Genomic DNA, 27,413 nt, shown 5'->3' with positions numbered 1-27,413 from the left:
TTTCAAATGCCTCTAAAGAAGGTCAACAAAGTGTTAGAGTCGAGGCTCTCCACTCTGCACTGCTTTTTAATTATGTGTTGTTATTACACGAGCTTTGTCAACAGCCAAAGCTGATTCTAGCCAGACAAAAACAGCACCTGACAAACTTTCCAGACAGAGAGGACTGGGTGGGTTAACTTCCCTTGCGCCATCAATTCAGACAAAAACCTTCGCATCTGTCCTTCAAGCTTCAGAAGCAGGACTTAAAATGATGGGATGTTTATGACTCATTAATTAAATGAATAAAGTTTGGGTGCTCCCGAAGCTAGGAGATGTAACATTGTAGCGGTCACATGCTTTTTTCTACAGTATGATTAAGTACAGTAACTTTGCAGCATGACAGTCTAAAATGTCTAAGGCGCAGTATTTAAATGTATTTCATATTTACAACTACTTATTTTCTAAGTACCTTATTTTCTTCGTGATTTCTCTCCTCACGTTGAGCACTGTTGTGCGCACATCTGTTGATGTCCGTCCTTAAGTCAGTATGTTTCTCACTCATTGACGTTACACCATCAAACACGCGGTATCTCTGTTTTTGCTTTTTGTGACCTTTGCTTCTGCTGTGAAATGAAATAAAATCGTATTCATTCTTTCAAACTTTTAAACTGATCGATCAAATGAATTGCAAAGATGATTTAAAAGACAAACCAAAACAAGATACCCAATCTTTCAAATACATTTGATTTCACCACTTTATAGCAATTCCAATATACAGCCCCTATCAGTGCCATTTAGAGCGTGACCACGCCATGCTATTGCTGACATGAGAATGGCATACCTTATCTTTGCACTTAATATTAGGTGTTTAATGCTATACAGCTAAATGAAGCTCAATATATATGCTTCAGAAGAGCAAAGCTTACTTGCAAGCCTCCAAGGATTCATATTGATGTCTTGTGGGTCGCATGCAGCTATTTGCAGGTGATGCATTACCCACGGAGTCACTTAACCAAAGTTGCAAATTCTGATCCCTTGTTCTCATAGGGATATATTGCTACAGTTTAAAGTTTTATATAATTAAAAATAAAATACCTCAAAAACCTAGTTTTTTCCACATTTCCTAAATTATCTGCATTTTATCTTGGAACTTGTAGTGTATCAAAGATACTGTTCTGTGTTTCGAGAAAAGCTGTTAAGGCTTCAAACACTTAAACACTTAGGCCCTCATTACCAGTGGTCCAATTATTGCAATGATGCTGGCAACAGCACTTCCGGCCACATCCGCATTCGTTTACCGGTAACACTAACTACTCAGTGGTATTCAACCCTGAGATTACACTTGCTGCAAGTAGGTAACGTCTCTGGGTGGAATACTAGTGAAGAGCATGTGGATGTTGGCACAGACATTACTGTCACAAAATCCATTATTTCGATTACTACAATCCTTTTTAAGTCACTGGGAATCCAAGTAAAGGTGAATCTGAGAGGAAAATAAAGGGAATTTTTAAGGTCCACTCATTATGAGGTCTTTAGTGTTATTATGTCAGGCGCTGCCCTATGAAGGGAAAAGATCAATCAATTCAGAATGAGGGGCCAGATGTACGACCCTTTTTTGCGCTCCTATATGAGAGATAGGCTTGTTTGTGACATCAAAAAAGAGTAATTGCATGTACGGATACTATTTTACACGTCACAGACTCGCAAAATGGAGTTTGCGACTCTTGCTAATAGGAAGGGGCTTCCCTTCCTAATAGCGAGACTCACTGCCATGTACTATTATTTTGTGACCACATTTGCAGCCGCAAAACACTCGTAGTTTACCACCTAAAACCACTCGCAAACGGGAAGGGGTCCTCAGGGGACCCCTTCGCCTTTGTGAGTGTGTGAGAAAATATTTTTTAAGAGCAGCCAGTGGTCCCAGGGACCACTGCCCGACCTTAAAAAATGAATTGAAATGTTTAATTTTTCTTTTTAAAATGCATCCTGTTTTCTTTTAAGGTAAAGGGGCTACATTAAAAAAAACTGCTCTATTTAAAAAGCAGTCCTAGACATGGTGGTCTGCTGACCCCAGCAAGCCACCATCCCTGGGAGTGCCAGCCATTCCCTTGTGCTTGCCTCATGAATATTGATGAGGCATGAAATGTACGACCCCATTGGGAATCGCTAACAGTGTCTGTGACACTGATGTACATTGCATTTTGCGAGACGCAAAATGTAATGGTCGTACATCTGTCCCGAGGTCTCTCACTCACGGGTGCTCTGATGTAACTATAGCTGGTCTCTCCCAGTTAAGGGAAGGAGAACCAGGGCTGGCAGTCCAAGAATCTAGACACGAGGCATGCCTGGCTGACTACAAGTGGGGTTACATAGCCTTTGGCAGCTGCAGAATATCGGCCAAAAAGTGGTGGATGTCCTGTGTTCACCCTATGTACATGTGGGTGTATACTCCAAACTGGGTGCTCAGAACTTTAGCTTATAACTTCCTTGATGAATATTGTATTAACACCTTAATTTAGCATTATACTCAGTTTTCAAAAGTTTCAATGTGATTTAAAAGCTGCATTGGAATTTAAAAAGTGTAACAAAGTTAGCTCACGTGCCAAACCGCCACGAGAAATGGGACTAAAGCAACTGTATGTACTATCTGCTTTTGAGCCAAGTGTACAGCCTCTCACTCAAATCAGTAGATTGCTTTGACAGGACAATGGAACTTCCTTTCACTTAGGAAAATAATGATACATCTGAAACCTGTATTCATCCTGCAACCAAGCAGGGCCATTATTTTTCATTACAGATGAAGAAGACTGTCCGGCAATCGTTTGCACAGAACACAGTGTGTTCTGGGTGTTTATGCAGTACATAGAGCCTAACTGCAATGTAAAAAATGTTACTCAGAGAAAAGGGAAAACAATTGGGGTTTAGCAAACGGGTTCCTTATACATTATTTTTATATACGTTTGGGTATTTCATGCATAAATACGCAGAGCACACTCGGAAAAGTGGATGATTGTGCATAGGGGTTTGTATCGCACATTTCGACATAAGTAATAAGAAAGCAAATAGTTATACCTTATCGAAACTTGGAATAATAATACTTAAAACAATTATGAAGAAAGTAATCAAATCATTAATTGAAATGTAACTCTAAATGTGTTGGTTACATTTTATTTCTTATTATTTACAACTTCATAATTTTGTTGATGACACATTTATTTAATTAGTTGTAAGGACACCATCTATACTTTTTAATTATTTTTCTTGACTACCAAGACATCTGCTTATGACCACAGCATAGTACTGAGTTCTCCAAAGGGGGCAACAGATGCTAGCTCAAAGAAGGATGTGGTTGCAAGCCAGTGTCAATGAACTTGACACAGGACCCTTGAAGAGGTGGGACAGAGTTGATCAGAAAGAGGTTAAGTATAGCCACTGAATAGAGTAGTTTGCCATGGCAGCACGGCACCGGCCACATAATTCTTGGTCATACCACTCCTGTTTATAGATTAGTTTGCCATGGCTAGGGGATATATTCTGTCTCCCAAATAGTCAATTTCCAATGTTTTATAAAACAATAAAATCCTTGGGGACCAACGGCAACTCTCAATGAAGTATTTCAAACCTTCTTTTTTAAAGCAGTTGAATTAAGGACATTTGACTGCTTGAAAAAAATTAGTTTTCAGTCCTGAAGTCCAAAGACAGATTTTATGGTCTGCTGGGCTTTGCATGCCACCAAGAATGTCTCTGCAGGCTATCAGATGGAGTCCCAATTTACAATTTGCGACCTCCCTAATGCACATTTATAAGGTAAGTCATTCTGCGACCTCTTCTCGGAATCATTTCATCACAAAAAGTTGGTAAATAAATTTGGACCACTTTCTTCGACCAAATTTTCAGTACATATGGTTCTGAATATGCAGATGGCAGCATTTCGGTGAATAAATATCTGCAACATATCAGGGATTTCAAAATATAGCATCCAGTTATTGCATCCAGGGCTTGTAGACCACCTCCCATGGTCTAAATAGGTACCAATGTTTGCTTATTCAACTTACATCATGGCCCATTTCTGAGATACTTGATCCATAAAATAGGGAGAGCAAATCAGGTGACTACTTTCCACTCTTACACATACATGCAAATCCTTATACTTATTATAAATCTTTGGCAACAAAAATTAATTTAAATCATGAATTAGACTTTCAACTAAACTACCTGTCACGCTGTGGTTGGTCCCCCCTCACATCTACCAATCACAATCTTCAGTTTCTACACATGCAGGTGAGTCTCCCACTCAATTCCCATGCTTGTCATTCTCTGGAGTAGAGTTTTTTTATTCACATATGGTTCAATTAAGATCCTGCTGCAGGGACAGATGACCCTTATGTTGATCTGTTGAAATTAGAGCTTTATATCTCTTGGACAAATCGGCAAGTCATCAGGACAGTTTAAAAAAAAAAGTTGTTATCCTACTTAATTCAGTTTTCACTGATATTTCAAACTACTTCAAACTAGTTCAGTAGCACTAAATGTGCTTCTAGTGGGCTCTCATTAGTGGGTCATATCAAACGATTTTTTCACATCAACTACTGTTTGTAACAACCCACTATGTCTACCACGCTTGGATATTATTGCATTATTGTTAAAAAATAGTGTAGCCTAGACAACTAAAGGCATTAATAGGCCATCTCTCCTGATTATTATAAAGTAACAAAAATAATTTTGAAGATTTGTGTTTCCCAAATGTGATGGAAGCCAGATATATTCTATGATATAAATGTATAAAAGTGATAAATGTGCAACGGTCCGAGTGAACGGCTACTCTTCACCCTGATTTAAGATCGAACGGGGCACCAGACAAGGATGCCCGTTATCTCCCTTACTGTTTGCCCTCTATATGGAGCCGTTGGCACAGTTGATTCGCATGGACCCAGAGGTCAAGGAGATCAAGTTTGGAAGGGATGTGCACAACATTAGTCTGTATGCTGATGACGTTCTGTTGTCCCTTGCCGAACCCCGGAGCTCTCTCCCAGCTTGCCTCGACGACCTTGCCAGGTTTGGCCGAGTGTCGGGCTTCAAAGTAAACATGACGAAGTCGGTGGCCCTGGACCTGTCCCTAGAGCCAAACACGCGCACCACACTTCAAGACACATTTCCTTTGCAATGGGCCACGGAGGCGGTCCCGTACCTCGGGATACAATTAGCCCCTTCTCTTCAGACCACGGTCGATATTAAATACTCCCAACTGCGACGGACGGTCAGACGCGAGTTGGGACAGTGGAAATATTATCCGCTGTCATGGCTCGGCAAGGTTGCGGCGGTCAAAAGGACGATTCTCCCCCAGATACTCTATATCTTCCGCACTATACCCCTCAATCCGCCCAAAGGTTGGATTAAACTGATGCAGTCCGAGCTCTCACGATTTATTTGGAATGGGAGGAAGCCTCGTCTGAAGTCGCAGATAGCGATGCGTGCGCCGGAGCATGGAGGAATCGGGATCCCGAATCTAGCCACGTACTTTCAAGCAACGCAATTACATTTTCTGGCAGAATGGGTCTGCTGGGAATCTGGGAAACACTGGCTGTTTCAAGACCAAGCGGTTGCCGGGAGAACCTTGCAAGAGATACCGTTCATATACCGGGCGCACAGACCACCCAACCTCTATGCGTCGTTCATCACGCGAGTCCCGTTAGAGATCTGGGACCAGGTAGGGGTTTCGCAGGGCCTTACCACCATACCGTCGCCGCTCACTCCCCTCCTAGACAATCCCGACTTCCAGCCAGGGATGGACAAGATAGTCTTCGAAGGGTGGAAGCCGGCTGGCTGCCGTGCTCTCTGCCATATATATGGACCTGAGGGAGCGATCCCATTCCCACAGTTACGTCAGGAGTTTGGTCGCCCGGAATCCGAGAGACTCCGGTATTTCCAGGTCAGACACTGGGCCCTCCATCCCGCGATTAGATCTGCAGCGGACAGGCGCCTGACAGACTTTGAAAGCTGGCTGATCTCGCGTACAACTGACAAGCAGCTAATCTCGGATCTCTACAAGACACTCATGCTCAAACACAGATACACCTACAGCGCGAGTAGGGCACGCTGGGAGAGGGAATTGGGGAGAGCACTCATGCATAAGGAATGGGAGGGAATATACTATAGAGCGCGGCACTCGGCCTACCATATGGGACTTACTGACACCCTTACGAAGGTGGCAACCTACTGGTACTATACTCCAGAGCGCCTGTATGAAATGGATAGTAGCAAGGACCCATTATGCTGGCGGGGTTGTGGTCAACTGGGCACATTAACACACATACTTTGGGAGTGCAGGCTCCTACAGGATTACTGGCAACAGGTATTGAGCGAGGTTGATGCCCACTTTGACACAGAAATCCCACGCTTCCCCTCCTATGTCATTCTAGGGTTGCCCAACGCCTTGACCTATCCATTGAAGTCACGTAGAGGTCGGCTGATAGCCATCGCACTGGGGTCAGCGATACAGAACATCCTGGCGCACTGGCGTACTGTGCAACTTCCCACACGCCAAGGTTGGCTCCACCGCCTGTGGATGGTCCTGGGCATGGAAAGGCTTTCCCTACACAAAGATGGAGAAGGGACCAAATATGCGGAGCTCTGGAAGCTATTCCTAGCTCTCCTGTCATCTGAGTTTGTAGAAGTAACTTGTCCGCGGTATCTTAGGTTGTTGAGGCTGACTGACACTGACTTGGCGAAGAAGGAAGATGGGCCCATCCGTTAGATTGGTAGCAACGGCTGGGAACTGAGAGTGGGGGCGACCATGGACCACACGGGGAGGGAAACGGGTGGCGGGAGGGGAGTTGATGGGGAAAAGGAGGGGGGGTTGGGGGAGGTAGGGGGTAGTTTGTTGGGCTTCAAAGGGGGTTGAGACGGTTGGGTTGGGGGTGGGTATTTTGTCTACCGGGTGTGTTAGAAGACGGAGGCACGTTGCATCTCTGACAGTCTGTGCAACACGTTGGCGATGGGGAAATGCAGGGCAAAGATGGAGCAGACGGCAGGCCGCATGCCATGGTTGTGCATTCTAAGCACGCCTTCAAGTTGGATTTGGTAGGGAAGGCTGGTTAAACACTTGCTTTGTCCCGTTTTAAACGCAGCCGGCCCAAACCGGGTTGTAGGCGGCTTGCCGTGTATAATTACAAACCCCCAAGTCATGCAATGTACCGTACTCCCTTGTGTTGCATTGACTTCTTTGTCAATTGTCAGGCTGTCTGGCGACCGCATACAACTGTATTGTACCTAACTTGTGTTGACATGCTCAATAAAATAAAAAATATTTAATCCTAAAAGTGATAAATGTATGCTTCCTACTCATACAGACAGATAGGTCCTTCTAGCTTCATGACTGATCTCTTGCTCATTCTGATTACCATGGCAATCCAATCAGCCTTTATCTTTATGGACCACTGTGCAGTTACTTTTTCAAGATTCCCTATTGAAAGCCCCAACATGTCAATAAACCACTCATCTATAAGGAAAGACATGTGCTGTAGATCAGCCACAAATGCTATGTCCTACATGCCTAACCTATTGCACCACACCTAACCTAATACAATTCACCTAACCTGCAATATCTAAGCTATCATACCTAGCAACCGTATCTACAATGCTTAACATACCTTACCTTCCTATCCTACTTGCATTCTGAATAACCTACTAAACCTACCTCCCATACTTAATCTATCATATATAGTTCCCACCATAAAATATATAAAAAACCTACATGTGATAACTAACTTCTGCACTTACCGAACTATAAATACCAAACTTTACCTACTTTACATCACATACTGAACCTACCATAAATAACCTATCATACCTACCGTGCCTAATCAATCAAACAAACATAGCTAACCAATCAAACTAACATAGATAACTAATCAAACTAACATGGTTAACCTATCAAACTAACAAAGCTAACCTATCACATCTACTGCCCATTCGAGCCAAACCTACCTACCGCCAACTTACCTACCATACCTACTTCCTTACAATACCTAACCTAGCATTTCTACATACATCACTACCTACTATCTGTAAGATACTTTACATAAACTATCATGCCTACCATAACTTCCATATCTACTGTACACACCTACTAAACCTAAAACGTCACACCTAATGTAGCTTCCATAGTTATCTATCATAACTTTCATACCTATCTACCATTCCTACAAGAACATGCTTAAATTGACATACTTACCATAACCTGGCTACTAAAGCATATCTATCTGCCTAACATACCTACATTTCCAAACCCAGCTAGCCAACTGCCATAACTAACCTACCAACCACACCCAACATACCACACAAAACATACCATATGTATTTTACCATTCCTAACTTACATTCACCTCTACAGTGCACAGATATTACTCTAGCCCCAAGGTGGCAGTTTTGTGAAAAAGGAACAAGGCATGATTATGGGATCTCTAGCCCCTTCGCTGCGGGGGTTATTTTACCCCCGGTGCTGGGGGGAGGGGGGCGCGCAAAGCGCCCGCATGCTCATGACGAGCTGAGCTCGACATGAGGCACGGCGCTCCTGTGCTCATGACAAGCTCAGTTCGTCACAGGTGCATTACCTGCCGTGGAACGCTCAGCACAGCAGGGGAATTATCCCCGCATGCGAGCGTTCCACAGCTCATGACGAGCTCAGCTCGTCATGAGCACCGGAGCGCCGTGGCTCATGACGAGATCAGCTCGTCATGAGCATGGAAGAGGCTAGTAGCAGTCTACGGTACTGCAGCCTACATTGGGAAGATGTCAAACTTAGCTTCTGCAGGACATGAAAATGCAAATGCTATTGCTTCTTCAAAAATAAAGGGAGGGGGGCGTGGCTTGCGGACGACCATGATGGCCGCTTAATCCTTGGGCTCCGAGGTAGTCCTAGCCGTTCGCAGCAATCCGATCATTTATCTGCTACTTCCAGTGCCCCAACGGCTGGAACTCACGTCCGAAAGCAAGCGACGTCTACCAGTGGCATTCCGGTGTAAATCTGTCACTGCCTGCGTCTGCGATTCCTGACGGCGTGGGAGCGGCCTACTTGCGGCGGCTGGACCGGGGACTCGAGTGGTGCTCCTGCCCGACTTTGAGTCTGCTGCGGCCTGGTACAGGACGAGGATTTCTTTTGCACATAACCCCGTGTGGCTGCTCCTGCCTCGACTTATCTCGCCAGCGGGGGACTTCTTACTGTCTTTCTCCTGCGGTGAGCCCTCTGATTCATGATGCTCCTGCTGCCGGGGTCACTGCTCTCTGTCTTTGCTGGAACTGGGCCGCTCCGGCGACCGGACCGCAGCTTCCGCGCACGCAGTTCATCTGCGGAAGTAAGTGCTGCGCATAATATCACTGCAGCCCCCTCCAGCCACACACTACCCTGTGCCCCTACAACTCGAGCTAACCCTCCGGGGGAGACGCCGTGCCTTTGTTCGGGGAGCGGGCCTGCTGGGATAATGCCCCTCCCCCATCTTTTGCGCCTACGTCCTGGAGAGTGCTGACTTACCACGCCTGGCCTGCTGGGGGATGGATGTTGCTCTGGCCCCCTTCAATGCATGAGCACCACACCTGAACTGCTTGGGGACAGATCGTGCTGATACTCTGGGGTCGACCATGCGACGTACTTGCGTTGTGCTGCGCCTGACCTTGCACCTGCCTACGAGATGTGGAATAAGCCTGATGCTTGATGATCAAGAAGGGTGTGCACGATGGAACAACGTCAGAATTATAGGAATTCCAGAATCTGAAGGCGCCCAGGCGGTAGATTTGTATGTTGAAGAGCTGATCAAATATACACTGCAGCCTAAGGGACTCTCTCATTTTTTCTCTGTGGAGCGCGCCCACAGGGTGCCAGGAGGAAGACCGAAGCCGGGGGCACCCCCTCGACCAGTTCTGGCTCGACTCTTCAATTTTAGAGACAGAGACGCAATCTTACAAGCAGCACGCATTTCGCCTCCAATCCGTATTTTGAACTCAACTGTTAACTCTTTCCCTGATTACACTGCAGTGGTCTCGAGGCGCAGGCGAAGCTTCTTTGACGTCAAAAAACTACTTCGGGAAAAGGAAATACCGTACTCTATGCTCTTCCCTGCAAAATTGCGAGTGGTAGCCGGCAGCCGAACCTGGTTCTTTGATACACCTGAGTCCGCTCACGACTGGTTGGAAGGATGGCGTCCGGTGGGTCACACTGAGCGAGGAAATGGTTCACATCGCCGCAGGGAAGAAGATCCGGAGAAGCAGGGTTCCAGGAGCCGAGGATCCAGCCAGGTACCATCACCCGAAGAAGAATAGATCAGTCAGAGGTTTTGGTGTTCCCTGTGGCAATGAACGGCTGAACGGCTGACCGCTCAGCCCTCCCCAGGGCTTGGTTGCCACACTCACTGCTGCCGCTCCTGCCTGCCTTTGCCGCCTCCTGCCTGCAGATTCCTTCGCTCGCTGCCCGCTGCTCCTGGGAATTTCCCGCTGCTCCTGGGAATTTCCCGCTGCCCGCTGCTTCTTGGAATTTCCCGCCGCTGCCTCCCTGCGGCCCCGCCCCCCTGTGATTCCATTCGCCGCCCCGCTCCCGCCACCCAGCTGCTCCTCCCTCCCGGCTCCTTACTTATGACACCCCCAGAGCGACCGCGCAGCGGACGCGCGCAGCGGGAGCGCCGATTGAGCGCCGAAGGTGCGCCAAAGGTAAGCCCGTCTGCGCCCGTCCGCGCCTGGCCCGCGCCCAGTGCCAGGACCCCTGGCCCTCCCCGCCGAGGCAAGACGACCTGACTGACCTACGACGACGTCACTCTCAACGCATTCAATGCCGGCTGGACCCACGCCTGCTGCCGAGCCACCCCGAGACGCACCCACGGACCCTTCACCTGCTGCACCTGCAAGTTCACCTGCCTCCGAACCTGCCCCGCACCCGCCAAGACAAACACCAGCAGCAACCACCTCAAGTGCATCCTTATCAACACCCGCTCCGTCCACAGACATGCCGTGGAACTCTGGAACCTCCTCGACGCTACATCACCGGACGTCGCCTTCCTCACAGAAACCTGGATGAACACCTCCTCTGCACCCGACATCGCCATCGCCATCGCCATCCCGGACGGGTACAAGATCGTCAGGAGGGACCGCATCAACCAAACCGGAGGTGGCATCGCCATCGTCCACAGGAACACCATCCGCATCACGACCGACGCCAACGACTCCTTCGCCTCAGCCGAACATCTCCACTTCCAGATTCACACCGACCCTAAGACGACCCTCAGAGGCACCCTCGTCTACAGACCCCCGGGACCACGCACACAATTCAGCAAAGACATCACAGACTTCATCAGCCCGCACGCCCTCCCCTCCACTGACTACATCCTCCTCGGGGACTTCAACTTCCACCTGGAGAACAACAAGGACCGCAACACCACCGCCCTGCTGGAAAACCTCGCCAACCTAGGACTCAAGCAACTGGTCAACACCCCCACCCACTACGCCGGCCACACGCTTGATCCCGTCTTCTCTTCCAGCAAGTACATCACCTTCAGCCACGCCACCGGACTCCACTGGACCGACCACAGCTGCGTCCACTTAAGCTTCAAAATATCCACGACCCACCACCACGCGCAACAGGTACCTCACAGGAATTGGAGCAAGATCACCGCAGACCAGCTCACCACCTCCCTCAGCCAGAGCCCACCCGCCAACACAACGGACCCCAACGAAGCAGCCCGCAACTTCACACAGTGGCTGACCGCCTGCGCCGACGACCTCGCGCCACTAAAGAACCCTCCCAGCAGACCCAGAAGCAAGAAGGCATCCTGGTTCACCGATGACCTCAAGGACTCCAAGAAGACCTGCCGCACCCTCGAGAAAGCCTGGCTCCTCGACCGGACCACCGACAACATGACCGCCCTCAAACACGCTACCCGCAAGCACCACCAGCTCATCCGCACCACCAAGAAGAAATCCCTGAAGGAACGACTGGACAACAACGCCCACGACAGCAAAGAGCTCTTCACTATCGTCAAGGAGTTCTCCAACCCCAGCACCGGCACCAACGACATCACTCCGTCACAAGACCTCTGGGACTCCCTCGCCTCGTTCTTCCACCGCAAGATCGCCTACATCTACAACAGCTTCGGCGCCCCACCCACACACCCAACCGTCGAACCAACGCCCCCCACCGCCACCCTTCGCACCTGGACCACGGTGACCACCGAAGACACAGCCCGCACGATGAACACCATCCACTCCGGATCACCGACCGACCCCTGCCCACACCACGTCTTCAACAAGGCCGACTCCACCATCGCACCCCAACTCCGGAACATCATCAACGCCTCCTTCAACACCGCCACCTTCCTGGAGAGCTGGAAGCACGCCGAGATCAGCGCCCTCCTGAAGAAACCTACAGCGGACCCCACCGATCTCAAAAACTTCCGCCCCATCTCGCTCCTCCCTTTTCCTGCTAAAGTCATCGTCAACAGACAGCTGACCGCCTTCCTCGGAAACAGTGGCCCTCATCCTCCTGGACCTCTCTGCTGCGTTCGACACGGTCTGCCACCGCACCCTAGTCCAGCGCCTCAGCAACATCGGTATCCAAGAGAAGGCACTGGAGTGGATCATCTCGTTCCTCGCCGGAAGAACACAAAGAGTCCGCCTCCCCCCGTTTCGCTCCGAGGCCACCGAAGTCATCTGCGGCGTCCCGCAAGGATCTTCACTCAGCCCCACCCTCTTCAACATCTACATGAAACCTCTCGCAGCCATCGCACGCCAGCACAACCTCAACATCATCTCTTACGCCGACGACACCCAGCTGATCCTCTCCCTCACCAGAGACCCCGACACCGCCAGAACCTGCCTACACAAAGGGATGAAAGACGTCCCCAAGTGGATGAAGGACAGCCGCCTGAAACTGAACTCGCACAAGACCGAAGTCCTCATCCTGGGATCTTCGCCCTCCGCCTGGGACGACTCCTGGTGGCCCCCAGCCCTGGGCACCGCACCCAAGCCAACCGACCATGCACGCAACCTGGGCTTCATCCTGGACCCCTCCCTCTCGATGACCAGACAAGTCAACGCCGTCTCCTCATCGTGCTTCAACACCCTGCGTATGCTTCGCAAGATCTTCCGCTGGATCCCGACCGAGACCAGGAAGACTGTCACCCAGGCACTCGTCACCAGCCGACTGGACTACGGAAACGCCCTCTACGCCGGAACCACAGCCAAGCTACAGCAAAGACTCCAGCGCATCCAGAACGCCTCCGCCCGACTCATCCTGGATGTCCCCCGATGCAGCCACATCTCCAGCCACCTGAGGAACCTGCACTGGCTCCCCGTCGACAAGAGGATCACGTTCCGGCTCCTCACCCACGCACACAAGTCTCTCCACGACCTGGGCCCCAAGTACCTCAACGACCGCCTGACCTTCTACACGCCCACCCGCCAGCTACGGTCCACCAGCCTCGCCCTCGCAGCCGTACCACGCATCCGAAGAGCCACCGCCGGAGGAAGATCCTTCTCTTACCTGGCTGCCAAGACTTGGAACTCCCTCCCCATCCACCTTCGGCTGACCCAGGACCATCTCGCCTTCAGGAAACAACTCAAGACCTGGCTGTTCGAGTAGTAGCATACCCCTCCCCCCAAGCGCCTTGAGACCCTCCCGGGTGAGTAGTGTGCTATACAAATGGCATGATTGATTGATTGATTGATTGATTGATTGATTGATTGATTGAATAGACTCCTGGACTGAACTGTTTCTGTGCTTTTGGACTGAGGTACGCCTTGGGGTTCGAGAAGGGCTAGTGCCTTACGGAACTCAATACCCCCGACAAGCAAGTATTGCACTTTTGGGTGGGTTGAAGCACTCTGCTGAGTTGGGGTGGCGAGCAGTTTCAGGCTTGCTAGGCAGGGAGGCAGGGAGGGGGTGTGGGGACTGGGTTGAGAGGGTACGTGTTATGTTTGACCTTTTCCAATTGGTTTTAGGCAATGTTCCTGGGGCAACGCTATTTTTTCATGATGGATCTGTGTGTAGCGAATATGACCTGACATGCTTGACAATCTTACATATGTTTGGTGGTTGAACATGTTTCACAGGAGTCCAAGACTCCCCAAACAGCTTTAACGTTATTGTCATGGAATGTCCGTGGATTGGGAGACAAAGTGAAAAGGGGTTTAGTGTTACAGTACTTAAAACGCTGTGGACCTGCAGTGGTGCTACTGCAGGAGACGCACCTCATGGGTTCGACGGTCAAAGCTATGGACAGGTGGGGATACCGAATTGCCGCCCATGCGGAGTTTTCCTCCGGCTCTAGGGGTACGGGGATACTTATCAGGAAAAATTTCCCATTGGTGGTACACCAGACACGAATTGATGATCAAGGCCGCTTTGCAGCACTTACACGTCAGTGGGAGGGGCAACTAGTTAATATGGTTTCTGTTTATATCCCACCGGCCCTTCATACACAAGCCCACTCTGCACTCACAGCATTCCTGTTAACATTGCCCGTTGCGACGCTACTCATGGGGGGCGACTTCATTGATATAGTGGACGGTACACTTGACAGATTTCCTGCCAGATCAGGGGTGTGGGGTGGGCGACATCTACCTGGCTTCATAGATGCTCTAGGGCTCACGGATAGTTGGAGGTACAAACACCCTCAAGAGAATCAATACACTTACTTCTCCGGGATCCGCAACTGTCTCTCACGCATTGACTATTTTCTAATATCAGCTGATGGCCTGCCGGGCATAGAAGAGGTGGTTATTCACCCTAGGGGCATATCGGACCATTCTCCATTGCTATTAAAATACATGCATCATCAGACTTCTAGAAAGCGTATGTTCCCGCTTCATGCCGGTTTCCTACATGTGCGGCCCATCCTGAAACAACTTACTGTCGCAACTAGGCAATACTTTCAGGAGAATGCCGGGTCGGTGGCCTCCCTCAGTACGCTCTGGCAGGCTTATAAGGTGGTCCTACGTGGGCAAGCGATAGCCTCTATTCCGGGTCACAAAAGGGCGCAACGGGCGGAACTTGATGCTCTCGAGTAAGAACTGACTGTTGAACTGGCGGAACAGGCGGCGTCCCCGTTGCTGGAAACCCCCCTCATGGTCCAGGTTAGACAGACGGCTTATGTGGCATATCAAAAGGAAAGTACATTAGCTCACCTCCAAGCAACTAGGCATAGGGTGTACGAATTGGGTGATAAAGCAGAAAAGATGCTAGCCCTGCTAGACAAGAAAGAAAGAGCGTGCAGGGTCATAGCGCAGCTGCTTTCCCCCATGGGCTCCATGGTCTCTAAACCTGATGGTATAGTTGATATCTTGGCTGATCATTATGAGCGACTGTATGCCCCTCGGGCGACTTACACGTCGGAAGAGGCGTATGACTATATCAAAACTAAGTTAACGAAGAGTTGGTATGACGGAGGAATAGCGCTTCCAAACGTGGAATTATACTATTGGGCGGCCCACCTTAAACAGATAAATTGTTGGTTACATGCCCCGCAGACCGATCCGGCATACCTGGCAGACAGACAGTGTCTAGAGGGCAGAGGGCTGCTGAGAAATCTATACAGCTGCTGCATGACATCGGATCTACTTGGGCCCACGGGACACTCGGAACACCTTTGGTATAAGGCAAATAGGCGTCTTAAATGCTCCGGAACAATTACGCAGATGACGCCACTGTGGGTCTCCTACAGACTAGGCTTCCTTCGTAGTAGTGCAGGGTTCCGGGACTGGGATAATATCGGCATTTCTGTGGTTGGTGACTTCTGGAAGGGAGGAAGGGTGGTGGATTTCTCCCACCTCCAGGCCCATTACGAAATGGCGCAGACGGAGAAGTTCAGATATCTCCAAATTAGACATGCACTCCAGTTGGCTATACCTGCGGGTAATGTTTTACAGGACTCTTCCCCATTGGAAGACAGGCTTCTGACTGAATCTATGCCGGATAGGGCCACCTCTTTGACCTACCGGAAATTGATTAATAACCTTCCGGACTTGACATCCACACTAAGACAGACTTGGTCCAGTGATGTGGGAGAATTTGATGACTCTGAATGGCAGGAGGCCCTTTCGTCCCCTCGAGAAACGGCAATACCTTCTAGACTCAAAATTGTCCAACTCAAAAAATTACACCGCACATACTATACTAGAACGACACTATTCAGAATAGGGTCCGCCTCCCATGAATATTGCTTACGGCGTTGTGGCGACGAGGGGACATTCTATCATACCCTGTGGGACTGTAAAACACGTAGTGGGATATTGGGTGGCAGTCATGCTTACCATTTCCCAAACGGTGGGCGTGTCCCTGGTGCCGGAGCCAGGGCGTTGTTTGTTGAACGTATGGGAGCCGAACGATCTGAACCACCGCCAGCAGGATTGGGTGAGGTTGTGTATGATGGTTGCGAAACGGAACATCGCCCTAATGTGGGGCTCAGACACACTACCTACCCTCCGTAAATGGTGCAAAGATATGGATGAGATGATGGTGGCAGAGAAATCTGTGTTTGTACATCATGGATGTCCCAAGAAGTGGGAGAATATTTTGGGGGCCTGGAATAAGTTCTGTGGTAATATCTGCGAGCCTCCGACTTATGAGGACGATGGTAGTGCCTCTGAATTATGTAGCTTGGACATCTGAAGCTTAATAACACTGATTTGTCAATATGTGTCTTACTTCTCTGTGATCTGAATGGGGAAATGGGTCGGTTTGCTCTCACAGTCCATATGATGTATATCATTTATCTGTCTGTAATATTGCCCTATATGTTTTGGTTAATAAAAATATTAAAAAAAATAAAAATAAAGGGAGGAGATCTTATCTTAGCTACAGCTTCCCCTAGATAAAATTATTTAGGACTGGCAAGTAAATATAGGTCTCCGAGAGGTCTTTCATAGTTTTTGGCTGTTTCTTTCCCCCTCCTCTTGGACCTTAAATTAAGCTAGGGGGTACCTTTTTGTCATCATATTTTAGGCAATCCACAGATCCCATTTGTTAGACCTGGCACCATTGGCGTGGGTCTCCCTTCCACTTTTTGCTGTTGCCTCTTATGTTTTTGCTGGTTTTAGATGCTTTTGGGCACTGTGCCACCGCTGTTTAGTGCCACAGTGCAAGTTCTCCCCATGGTAAATTGATGTATGGATTAATGACTCCATGATTGGCTTGATTGGTTTACTTGTCAGACACTAGTACAGTGCACTGCGTGTCCCCATGGCTTGTAAATCCAATGCTGCAGGTGGGCTTGCAGCACTGATTGTGCTACCCACCGGAGCAGCTTGTAAAGTGTGCCTCAGGTCTGCCATTGCAGAGCCTGTGGGCAGTCTGGTATTGCCATGTTGACTGGGCAAGTGCACCCACTTGCCAGTCCCTAAAACTTCCCTTTTATACGTATCAGTCACCTCTATGGTAGGCCCTAGGGCAGGGTGCATTGTAGGTAAAAGGTAGGATATGCCCTGATGTTTGTGGCATGTCCTTATAGTGAATTACAGCCATTTTCCTTTTTCACTATTGCAAGGCTACCTGTTCCCCATAGGCCAGAATGGGCAGTTAGATTATAACATTTTATAATCCTAACTGTCTCAGGGAACTAGGTAGAAATTCGACGTTAGTATGCCTGAACTCAGAATGATAAAATACACCTTTTAGTATAGTTGGTTTTAACATTCTGTGTTTGAAAATACCACTTTTAGAAAGTAGGTATTTTCTCGCTTAACTATCCAAGCCTGACTCAGCTAGGTTGTGTATTCCTTGTCTGGAGTTTGACTGTCAGGGGCTGGGAGATTGCAGACGACAGGGTGAGTCAGCACATGACTGAATAGAGAGATCTGCACACAGATGGTAGGAAGGAGTTGCACCTGGGACCTGAATAGGGATGTGCCTTCCCTCCGCAATGCTGGCTCCATCTCCTGTGGTGTGTCTAATGTCTCTGGCCCACATACTGAAAGGAAAGCAGGAGTCTTGTCAACAAAATGCTCCAGGACTGACAAGAACTGGTTTGGGCTAGGCAAAGGCCTCTCTGCCTTCAGAGAACAAAGGGAAAAGCAGTATAAATATTGGGACCCAGACCCAAGAACTTTAGATCACTTCTGGGAATCAAGACGTACCTTTGCTGAGGAGAACCAGGAAGCTAAAGGAGGAGACTACCCCTGTGCTGTGTGTTTGGGGGTTGGCCTGCAGTGGTTGCTTCATTGCCAAAGAGAGGAGAAAAGAACTGAGAGTGCTTTCTATCAACTTGAAGAAGAATCTCCAAGAGCTTGAACTAGAGCTTGCTCCTGCCAGAAGTCTCAGAGATACAAGACTTCACCAACCAGCTCCCCCCTGAATTCCCTTACTGGGAATTGAAGTGCCTGCTGTTGTGCTGGGCCTTTGGAGAGACTGTGTGTCGCTAGGAGCTGCAAGCGCGACGCAACAACGAGAAGCGCGTTGTCACCTCAGCCGCAGTCATCGCAATGACGAGGAAGCGAGCCGCCGCTGCCACTGTCCTCATCGCATCGCCGAAGCGCGGTGCATTGCCGGAGAAGCGGGACGCTGCCACAGAGGACATCATCATATCACCAGAGAAGCGCGTCGCAGTGCCTGTCACGGCTCCAAAGATCATCGAGTCGCCGCACGGCCATCGGGCGTGCACGCATTGCACCAACGTTGTCGCATTGCAACCAAGACACCATTTTGTCTTATCGCCCGGGAGAAGAGTATCGCATCGAGGTGCCATCTTGTCGCATCGCACCGGAGAGCAGTAAGAAACCGACGCATCAACTCCCCACACAGTAAGGAAGCGAGCATCAACTCCCCTGCGCAGCAGTAAGGAACCAACGCATCCACTCCACTGCGTGAAAGGAACCGACGCAACAACTTCCCTGCGACGCTTTTGTTTTCCTTGCGTTACGCATTTAAGGTACATTGAGAGTAAAGTTTAGCATTTACAACTTGAGAGAACTGAGCTATTTTATAACCTTTTAGAGACTATTTTTGAGTACAGTATTGTGGATTTTTGTTGTTTGGTCTTGTGTTAAGTCTATATAAAAATACCTATTTTTATAATACAACCTGTGTGGTGTCCATTTGTAGTGTTGTCACTGTATTACTATATGTGTTCACAAATGCTTTACACACTGCCTCTGAGATAAGCCTGCCTGCTTGTGCCAAGCTACTAAGTGGGTGAGCAGGGGTTATTTTAGGAGTGTAGCCCCTTACCCTGATTAGACGCAAGGGTCCCTATTTGTCACAGGTGCCTACCTATGCCAAATAGATACCCCCAAATCCAACACTTTTTTTATAATTAAGGTCATCTCAGGGGCTAATTTGATTTGTTGCTGCTCTTCAATTAGCTTTTGTTCTAATGGGCACTGCGTACAAAGGCTACTTCATGCCTTTAAACAGGCACAGACTCTTATCAGCAATTGCACATGGCGTGTGCCACAAGTGTGGTGTCTTAATGCATAATAGCAATTTAAGTCTTCTGATGCAGACCTGAAGGATGTATCTTGGAAAAGAGCATGTTATCATAGCATCAATGGCATGTGGTAGAAAGTACATTTTCCATTTATTCAAATAACACTTTTTTCCGTGAAAATAGCTGGATATTTAAAATGGGCAAAACGTTATTAATATTAAAGAGAATGTTCAGGAAAGGCCAGAGGTGACTGGTGAGGCAATGATTCCTAATGATAAAAAAATCACAAATGAAAATGGTTTCTGCCTCAAAGCAGTTTTTAAAGTTCTGAATGAGTGTTGAGGTGTCACTAAAGATGGAGTATTACCTCATGCTTCTTTATCTATTGTGGCTTCTCAGAACCCAAAACCCTCTTCAAAAACCCGCAAATTCAAAGACACCAAGGTGTGTCACATGACCATGAAAACTGAAAGAAAAATGTAACGACGTGGGAACGTTTTAAATAAATGGAATAATGTAAAGACTGGATTTATGAGACAGTAAAAGAATAGAGTTGTGGTTTTAAGAGATCATCAGAAGCTGATCGTAAATTAAAAAACAACCATTAGCAATGCAATCGGTCTCGCCTTTGAGACCTTACATGTATTTAGCTATGCAGCACATTAGCCTCGGTGCTGAAACATCTACTGTTCTTTAACAGGGAGGGAAAGTAAGCACCAAACTACGTGACACGCCAGGTATGGGAATACATGGAGAGAAATATTGCCTTTCAGCGGGAAATGGTATAGTCCAAAGTTCTGTTTTTGATATAAAATCAGGGCCTTCTGTGGTCATATCACTGACAATACAAGATTTGAAAAAAATATTATTGTCTACGGGTGCTCGTGGAAGACAATTTCTATGGACTGGAATCTAGAGAATGCTAAAGTGATTCTGGTATTTCACTGACCTCTGCTGGTCATTTTCTGTCAAGAAAGTTAAATAGAGGCAGTTGCCAGAAGAATAAAAAAAGAAAGTCCCTCAGCAGAAAGCAATTCTGGTATTTTACTGACCTTTACTGGTCGTTTTCTATCAAAGACAATTAAATAGATACAGTTGAACAGTAAAAAAAAAAGTCACTAAGCGGAAGCACACAAGTCATAGCCCACAAAGTACATACACATATAACTATATACTAAAGTATATACAAGAGGTCTCGAATGCTCGACCTAAAAACGTCTAAGATTATAAGTGGACTTTATCGTCTCAAGATTTTGAGTAAAAGAAACTGGATGAAAATGTTGCATGCGTGTATTAAAAAAGCAAGATTTAAAAAACTAAAGTAACGAAAGGGCTTAATTGGAATGTCGAATAAAGAGGTCAGTGTTAGAAAAAGAACGTTTGCAAAATCATATCATATTAAACCTGTTTTGAACCTAAAGGAACACTACCATTTTAAAAATGAAAAACATGCATTATAAACCGGAATACTTTAAAAAAAAAATTTGAAGAAATTCGAATAATTACTGCTTAAACTCAATCTGGGAATATGCCTTATAAAACCTGATACAGGAGAAGCCTCATTACCGTGTAACACTTGGCAGAAATGTGGATGACTTGTCAGTCAGGACAAAATCTATTTATCCTGCTCAGAACGACAACGCAAAGGTGCAGGTTTTTCGCGATGCAAATTTGCTGGTAATTGGAGCTAGAGCATATAATGAGACATTTAACAGAAAGGTCAAGCAAGGCCAATGTTTTAGAAAGTGCTGCTGATTTAGGTCATTGGAAAACAATCGATCTGATTTTGTGTCTCAAATTAACAGGCACACGGTACAGTGTTGCACAAAGGTGTAAAAAACATGCATTATGGATGCCAACAGCAGACAGACTGTCTACGATCTAGTTGGAAAAGGAAGGTAAAATTGATGTGGACAATGGGACTATCCATCTTTTCATTGGTATTGTATAAAATGTGCAAAAGAACAAGATATGACTAGACGACTGGCTAGACAGATCGTCACAAGGACATTTACAAAGTGTCCTAGTCCAGTTGTTTACTTTAGGAAAACTTAAGAGTCTGTGCATAATATTTAATCTTAAACGGGTTAATAAGAACCTTTCAAAGTCTGTCATGGAAAGCTTAAGATAAAGCTGTATTTCATCAGTAGTCAGTATAAGATGGTGAGCCACCACAGTAGGTTTTGTCATTTCATTAGTTATTCTAAGATCATTCAGTTGTGCCAAACAGCAATTTTGAGGACCTTTCTAGGAACCTGGCACATCAATGAAGGATCACTAAAGTAATCCTGGTGATGAATTTGTTTTAAAAACGTCTTTACGTATTGCAACCATCTTATTTTATAAGCCTTATCCGAACTCATAGCATCTTTTAAAACAAAGCGATTCAAAGCACATTCATCGGTTGTCCAAATCCTGTGCCACAGGAGAACTGGTTGAATTTTAATTATATCTTCTATATACAGTAAACCAAGTTCAACGTGGCATATGAATGTGGAAACACTGGATAGAACTGCTAAGAGGTACCTCAAGAAGATATTTTCTGCCAGCTGTAATGTGGTCACATTTGAGTACCCCCAAATGCCAGCACCATAAATTGCAATTGCTACACAGGTTGCCCTGTATATGGACAGCAGTTCCCCGGGCAGTCTCCTACCCAACTTCCTACTGAAGTTAGTTAAGGCCATTAGGGACTTAGAAAACAGAAGCCTCCTAGTTTTTATAGCATTACACCATGAACTAGACTGATCGAACAATATCCCTAAATAAGGAAATGTAGGGGTAATATCCAAGGCCTTCAAATTAATGTAAATGGGCTTCTTCGTTTTAATGAACCCAGGGCCACAGTTCATAGTGAAAGTTTTGGTGCAATTTATAGTCAAGTCCAGGCTCGTCATAAAAAGTGGAAAGGACGTTACTGCCTTTTGCATAGCAATGGGCGTCCGGGCCATCAACACCGCATCATCGGCGTAAAGGAGTGCAGGGACTACTAAAGGCATGTCCCTGCACTCCCTCAGTAAAGTTCTTTTTAGGTCATTAATATATAATGTGAACAAGAAGGGGGCAAGGACACAGCCTTACCGCACCCCTCTTGCGATAGGAAACGCCTTGGTACAGTCTCCATCCTTTCCAAATCTGACCTTGGCCCTAGCCCCTGAATAAAGTTGCCTGAGGAAAGAAACTATGTGGACATCCACACCCAGCTTTTCCATAATCATCCACAGCTTAGAATAGGTAACACAATCGAAGGCTGTTGTTAAATCAACAAAAGTTAAAAACACCATCCCTCCCTTAGCTTTGGTATATTTATCAAACATAATGTGCAGATTTAGGCTCTTGTCTACAGTACCAAGACCTTTCCGAAATCCATATTGGAGGCCGCTGATTAATGATTGCTCATCAGCCCATATCTGTAATCTATCTAAAATCTCACACCCGATTATCTAAATTGAAGAATCCAATAACGATATTGGGCGATATCACTTAGGACTAGCCCTATCACCCTTTTTAAATATGGGGACAAGAGTAGAATCATACCAAGATGTTAACAATACCCTCGAGCAACATTCATTAAATAGTTGCATAAGCAATGGTCCCCATAATGCCACATTATTTTTGAAGAGGTCGACAGGGACGCCATCCTGGAGCGGTGCCTTTCCTCCCATACTGGATTTAATCGCTGTATTACTAGATTTAAGGTAAAGCCTATATCCATTTTCTGGAAGGGAGGTAAGGGCTCCTGTACTTGTGCCTCCTCTTCCAGTTCCATAGCCTGATTGGCTAAAGATAGATTACTATACAACTGTACAAAGTGTGATACCCATTCGACCTCAGAAATGGCAATCTCTAATCTTGCCTTGGTATTGTCATTAAAAAAAGGGGCATTAACTGCCTTCCAAAAGGCGGCAGTATCTTGGTTCATGGAAGCCTCGTGCAGGAAATTCTATGCGTCCTGTTTCATTTCATCCTTCCTTTTTTTGAGTGCCTTTTTATAGTTCCCTCCGAGGTCCCTAATTAGGTTCTGATCCTTGTCTATAGCATTTAAGGCATGCTTAAGAACGGAGTACGCCTTAGTACAAGCCGAGTCAAACCAGACCTTGGTGTTAGTACCCTGACCTTTAGTTTCCTTCCATAAAGATGTTTTAATATGCACAGCTTTAGATGTAATATTATCTATAATGGCGAGGTCAGTGGAATCCTCATTTAAACAGATACTAAAATTATTCTCGCAATTCCTCACCAAATTATATAAAAAATCCTTAGGGATCACTTTAGTCCATTTCAGAGCATATCCATTTTGTCTGTTTAAGGCAATGCTATGTGCAAACTGCCTAGAGGTGGAATCCCTTTTGAAATCTTGATTTGATAATAAAATAACAATGCTTATTGGGAAGTGGTCACTGAGGACAGTATCGAATGTCTTGAAGTTCCTAACAAATGCAGAGTATCCGCAAGACATTAATATATAATCAATTGTAGAGAAAACACCTCTGCCATTAAAAGTAGGATAAAAAGGGACCTCCGGTTGACTTAAGTTATTTGTGTACCCCATATCACAGGAGAACATAATGTAATTCAGTAGGTCCCCGCACAAAGTGAGTGTGGAATATTAGTATCTTTATCCAACATTAACCCGCATGTCCCCGTCTCCCCTCTATTACATAAAAAAACAATTAAAATCCCCTCCCCAGATCATGAAGACTTCTTTGATAGGTCCACCAAGTAAACTTTTTACATTACGACTCAAATTTTTTAACACATCTTCCATCATCTCGGGGGGGACATTATTATAAAAAATTACAATAATCAGGCTTGAGGCCTTATCCACACATATTCTAACAATGTGAAAATAAATGTTATTATTGCCCATTTCAACTTTCATACAATTTAGCTGGTTAGAGATGTAAGTGCAAAGGCCACCTTTCGCTCTACCATGTTTCACACTAATAGCTGGTGTGTGTAATGTTTTAAAACCACACAAATGGAGGGGTTCAATAGTCCAAGTTTCTTGCATACATAGTATCTCATAGTTAGTTACGAGATCCACCCACACATTATTGGTCACCTTTGTTTTTAGACCAGCCACGTTCCAAAACAGAATCTGACATTTATTATCTGTGGCGTTACCACCAGACTGTTCACCACTGTTCAATTCATTGTTGGCGATGATATTATCATCAGTGCCATTAACAGGGACATGATGGTCTAAGTTATCTTTAAAGGCAGTGACAGCAACATTCCGACTCAGAATAGTTAAACTAAATTCTGTTTCGGGTATTGTTTGACAGGTCAAGGACGGGGATGCTAAATCTACCAATGGTATAGTAATAACATCTTGCTGGCGGTGAACATCCAGTCAATCCTGGCCATCTAGACCAGACAGAGTGAAGAACCTATTATATATAGTCATCTGGGCTACGTCAGTAGATGCTCTGGTAAACATGTTTGAATCAGGCCTATAGAAATACCCCAGTGGGAGTGAGCTGATACTGGTCGGGTGCGCAGTAGTTTTATCCTCCATAATGGATAACAATCTCTTTACCAAGGGTGGTTTCTTAAAGTTGATGACTATACAGTCACCTCTGATATTCTTTGAGGATTCACCCAGCCACCCAACCCTCCATACCATGATGATATCATTAAAGTTCCCTGCGCGTAACCCCTTATGTTCCCGAGCCAATCAGCACATTTATTTCTCAACTGTGTCCAAGATTCTTCTTGGTCGTTTCTAAGCGGGAGCACACCTGCTAATACCAGGACGTATGGGCAAGCAGCTGGGGGGAGGCATAATATATCCCTACTACCCTCTTCATTATTCATTGTAGGGAAATTAGGCGCTTTCCTATTTTGTATACCAGCTACCCTGCATAGACTGCTCCCTGTATTTCCCTCGTCTATTCCCGCTGTGGTCATTACCGTAACTAGGGGACCAGATAATGAGGTCATTGGTATACAATTCGATTGCCCTGCTTCATTTGCCACATCAGGTTCTATGTCATTGCTGGCATTGTATTTGGACAAAAACATTCCTTGACCTTATTACAAGTCTTACAAGTTTCCAGGGGTACATTCACACTTTTTACTATGTGCTGTGCGCCATGGTTCACATTGGTTATCCCAGCGGGGTTAAGATCTACCCTGTTTTGTATACTTGGTTCGGGTATGTTTACCAAATTATTCCCTCTAATTAAAAAAAATTCCATGTTATCCAGCCTTAAACACGTGGTAGAAAACCTTTTTTCTAGAATATCTTTAAAATGGTCGCAAACAGTGTTCATGACAGAATCAATTGAAACACTTCCCTGTCCATTGTCCTTCAAACAGTTCGAAACATTTTCAGTCTGTGTACTAATGGAGTGGGTTGTGACCGGGTTTGCGTCTGTAATCTTCTTACCAGTCGAGTCCTTAACAGTGCTACTAGTAGTACTCCCACAACCTTGAATCCATGTACTGATGCGATTACTAGGGATAGGTGTGCGGGGCGGTTGTTTCCTTTTCGGGGCAATCGGAATATTTACTTTCGTTTTCTTTTTGGCCCCGTTTACCGGCACAGACTTGGTTGAAGGAACGTCCCGCTCTCAATTCCAACCCCAGATCCAGATATTTGTTGGTCATCGTGATTGTTGGAACTATTTGACGATTGAGTATGGATAAGTATGGATGGAAAATTGGATTCTAAAACATGATCAGTAGGCACCTCTGTAGGCTCTCCGATTAATAAGCATGATTGCTAAGTCACCAAACCCAATGAAAGTCACCTTTCAGTAAGTTCAATTTCGTTTGTGATTACACTAACAGCCCTCTCCAGCATACTGTCAATGCTAGTTGCAGATCGTGTAGTGTGGCAAACTCCCCCGGTACGTTTACTCATGGCTGTGTACGCAGGGATGTCTTAAATCAGATAGGGAAACAAAGGTGTAAATAGGAGAATTTAGGCTCACCTTGTTCTCTCCAAAGTCCAGAGTCCAAAAGCTACGAGGGGTGGCCCAGTCCAGCCTCCTCCGGGTTTCGCCCGGGCACACCCGCACGCGTCCCATGCTGTGGGAGGGCCGGGGCAGCTTTAAGGGCCTCCTGCGCCCTCTGCTGACGCAACTCTCCAGGGCCAGGCAGAGCCCCCTGGGGCTTGTGGTCGCCCTTGCCGTTCCCCTCACGGCGGTTGTTGAGGTGCTCAGGAGCCAGAAGCCGTTCCCCTCACGGAGTGGTCAGGAACAGGTGGGGCAATGTTCTTCTTACAAAAAGGCCGTTCACCTCATGGCTGCCTCTCTGTTAGAGGCGCGTCCCTGCACATAATAATACGGGTACCTGGACTCCAGCAATTCTAGGGGTGTCAAAGTGACTTGATGGCAAAGATCGTTTATATATATAATAAACAGTAAAGGGGTCAATATGCACCCTTGGCAGACTACTCGTTTTAAACCTATCCCGGCCGATATGTTGCCATTCAAGCTAATGCACACTTTGGATTTAAGATAGACATGTAGGTAATACAAAAATTTGACCAAAGGGTCCTCGATCCCTAGTTCCAACAACATCTATTCACTGAGTCGAATGCAGTGGACAGGTCCATGAACCCAAGATACAGGGGGCAGTTCTTAGCCACAATGTATTTATATATAATTAAACTCAGGTTCAAGCACTGTTCAATTGTTGTTAGTCCACGGCAAAATCCACACTGGAAGGGAAAAAGAATGTAACAGTCTTCAGCCAACTCAACCATGTGATTATATATCGCTCTTCCAATAATTTTGACTGTGCTGTCAATAAGTGAAATGAGTCAGTAGCATTGTGGCACCATACAATCGTCTTTTTGAAAAATGGTCTCTATGCTCGATAAAGGGCACGATACCGGGAGGTTCATATTCAGCATGCTGTTAAAGATGTTGGTGATCAACGGGCCCCTTAACTCCACATTTTAAGAGGTCGATCGGGATCCCAGCCATCTTTCTCTCCTATACACTGATGTATAGCCAGCACCACCTCGGACAATGATAGGTTAAGTGGTAAGAAGCTTGAGAGGTTTGTGGGTAGGGAGAT

The 27,413-nt window shown here is 46.5% G+C and overlaps 1 protein-coding gene across 1 annotated transcript in view; it reads right to left on the bottom strand.

The window, feature by feature from the left end:
* LRRIQ3 (leucine rich repeats and IQ motif containing 3) overlaps nt 1-27,413 on the bottom strand; it is a 418,548-nt gene that overhangs the window by 193,538 nt on the left and 197,597 nt on the right. Inside the window, 1 exon segment of the mRNA XM_078673417.1 lies at nt 449-602. Coding sequence (XP_078529543.1) covers nt 449-602 — 154 coding nt within the window.

This window comes from Lissotriton helveticus, chromosome 1_2, assembly GCF_964261635.1.
Source record: "Lissotriton helveticus chromosome 1_2, aLisHel1.1, whole genome shotgun sequence".
NCBI classification, from domain to species: domain Eukaryota; kingdom Metazoa; phylum Chordata; class Amphibia; order Caudata; family Salamandridae; genus Lissotriton; species Lissotriton helveticus.
The sequence above is the reverse complement of the archived record's forward strand: the minus strand, read 5'-3'. Positions and strand labels throughout refer to the sequence as shown.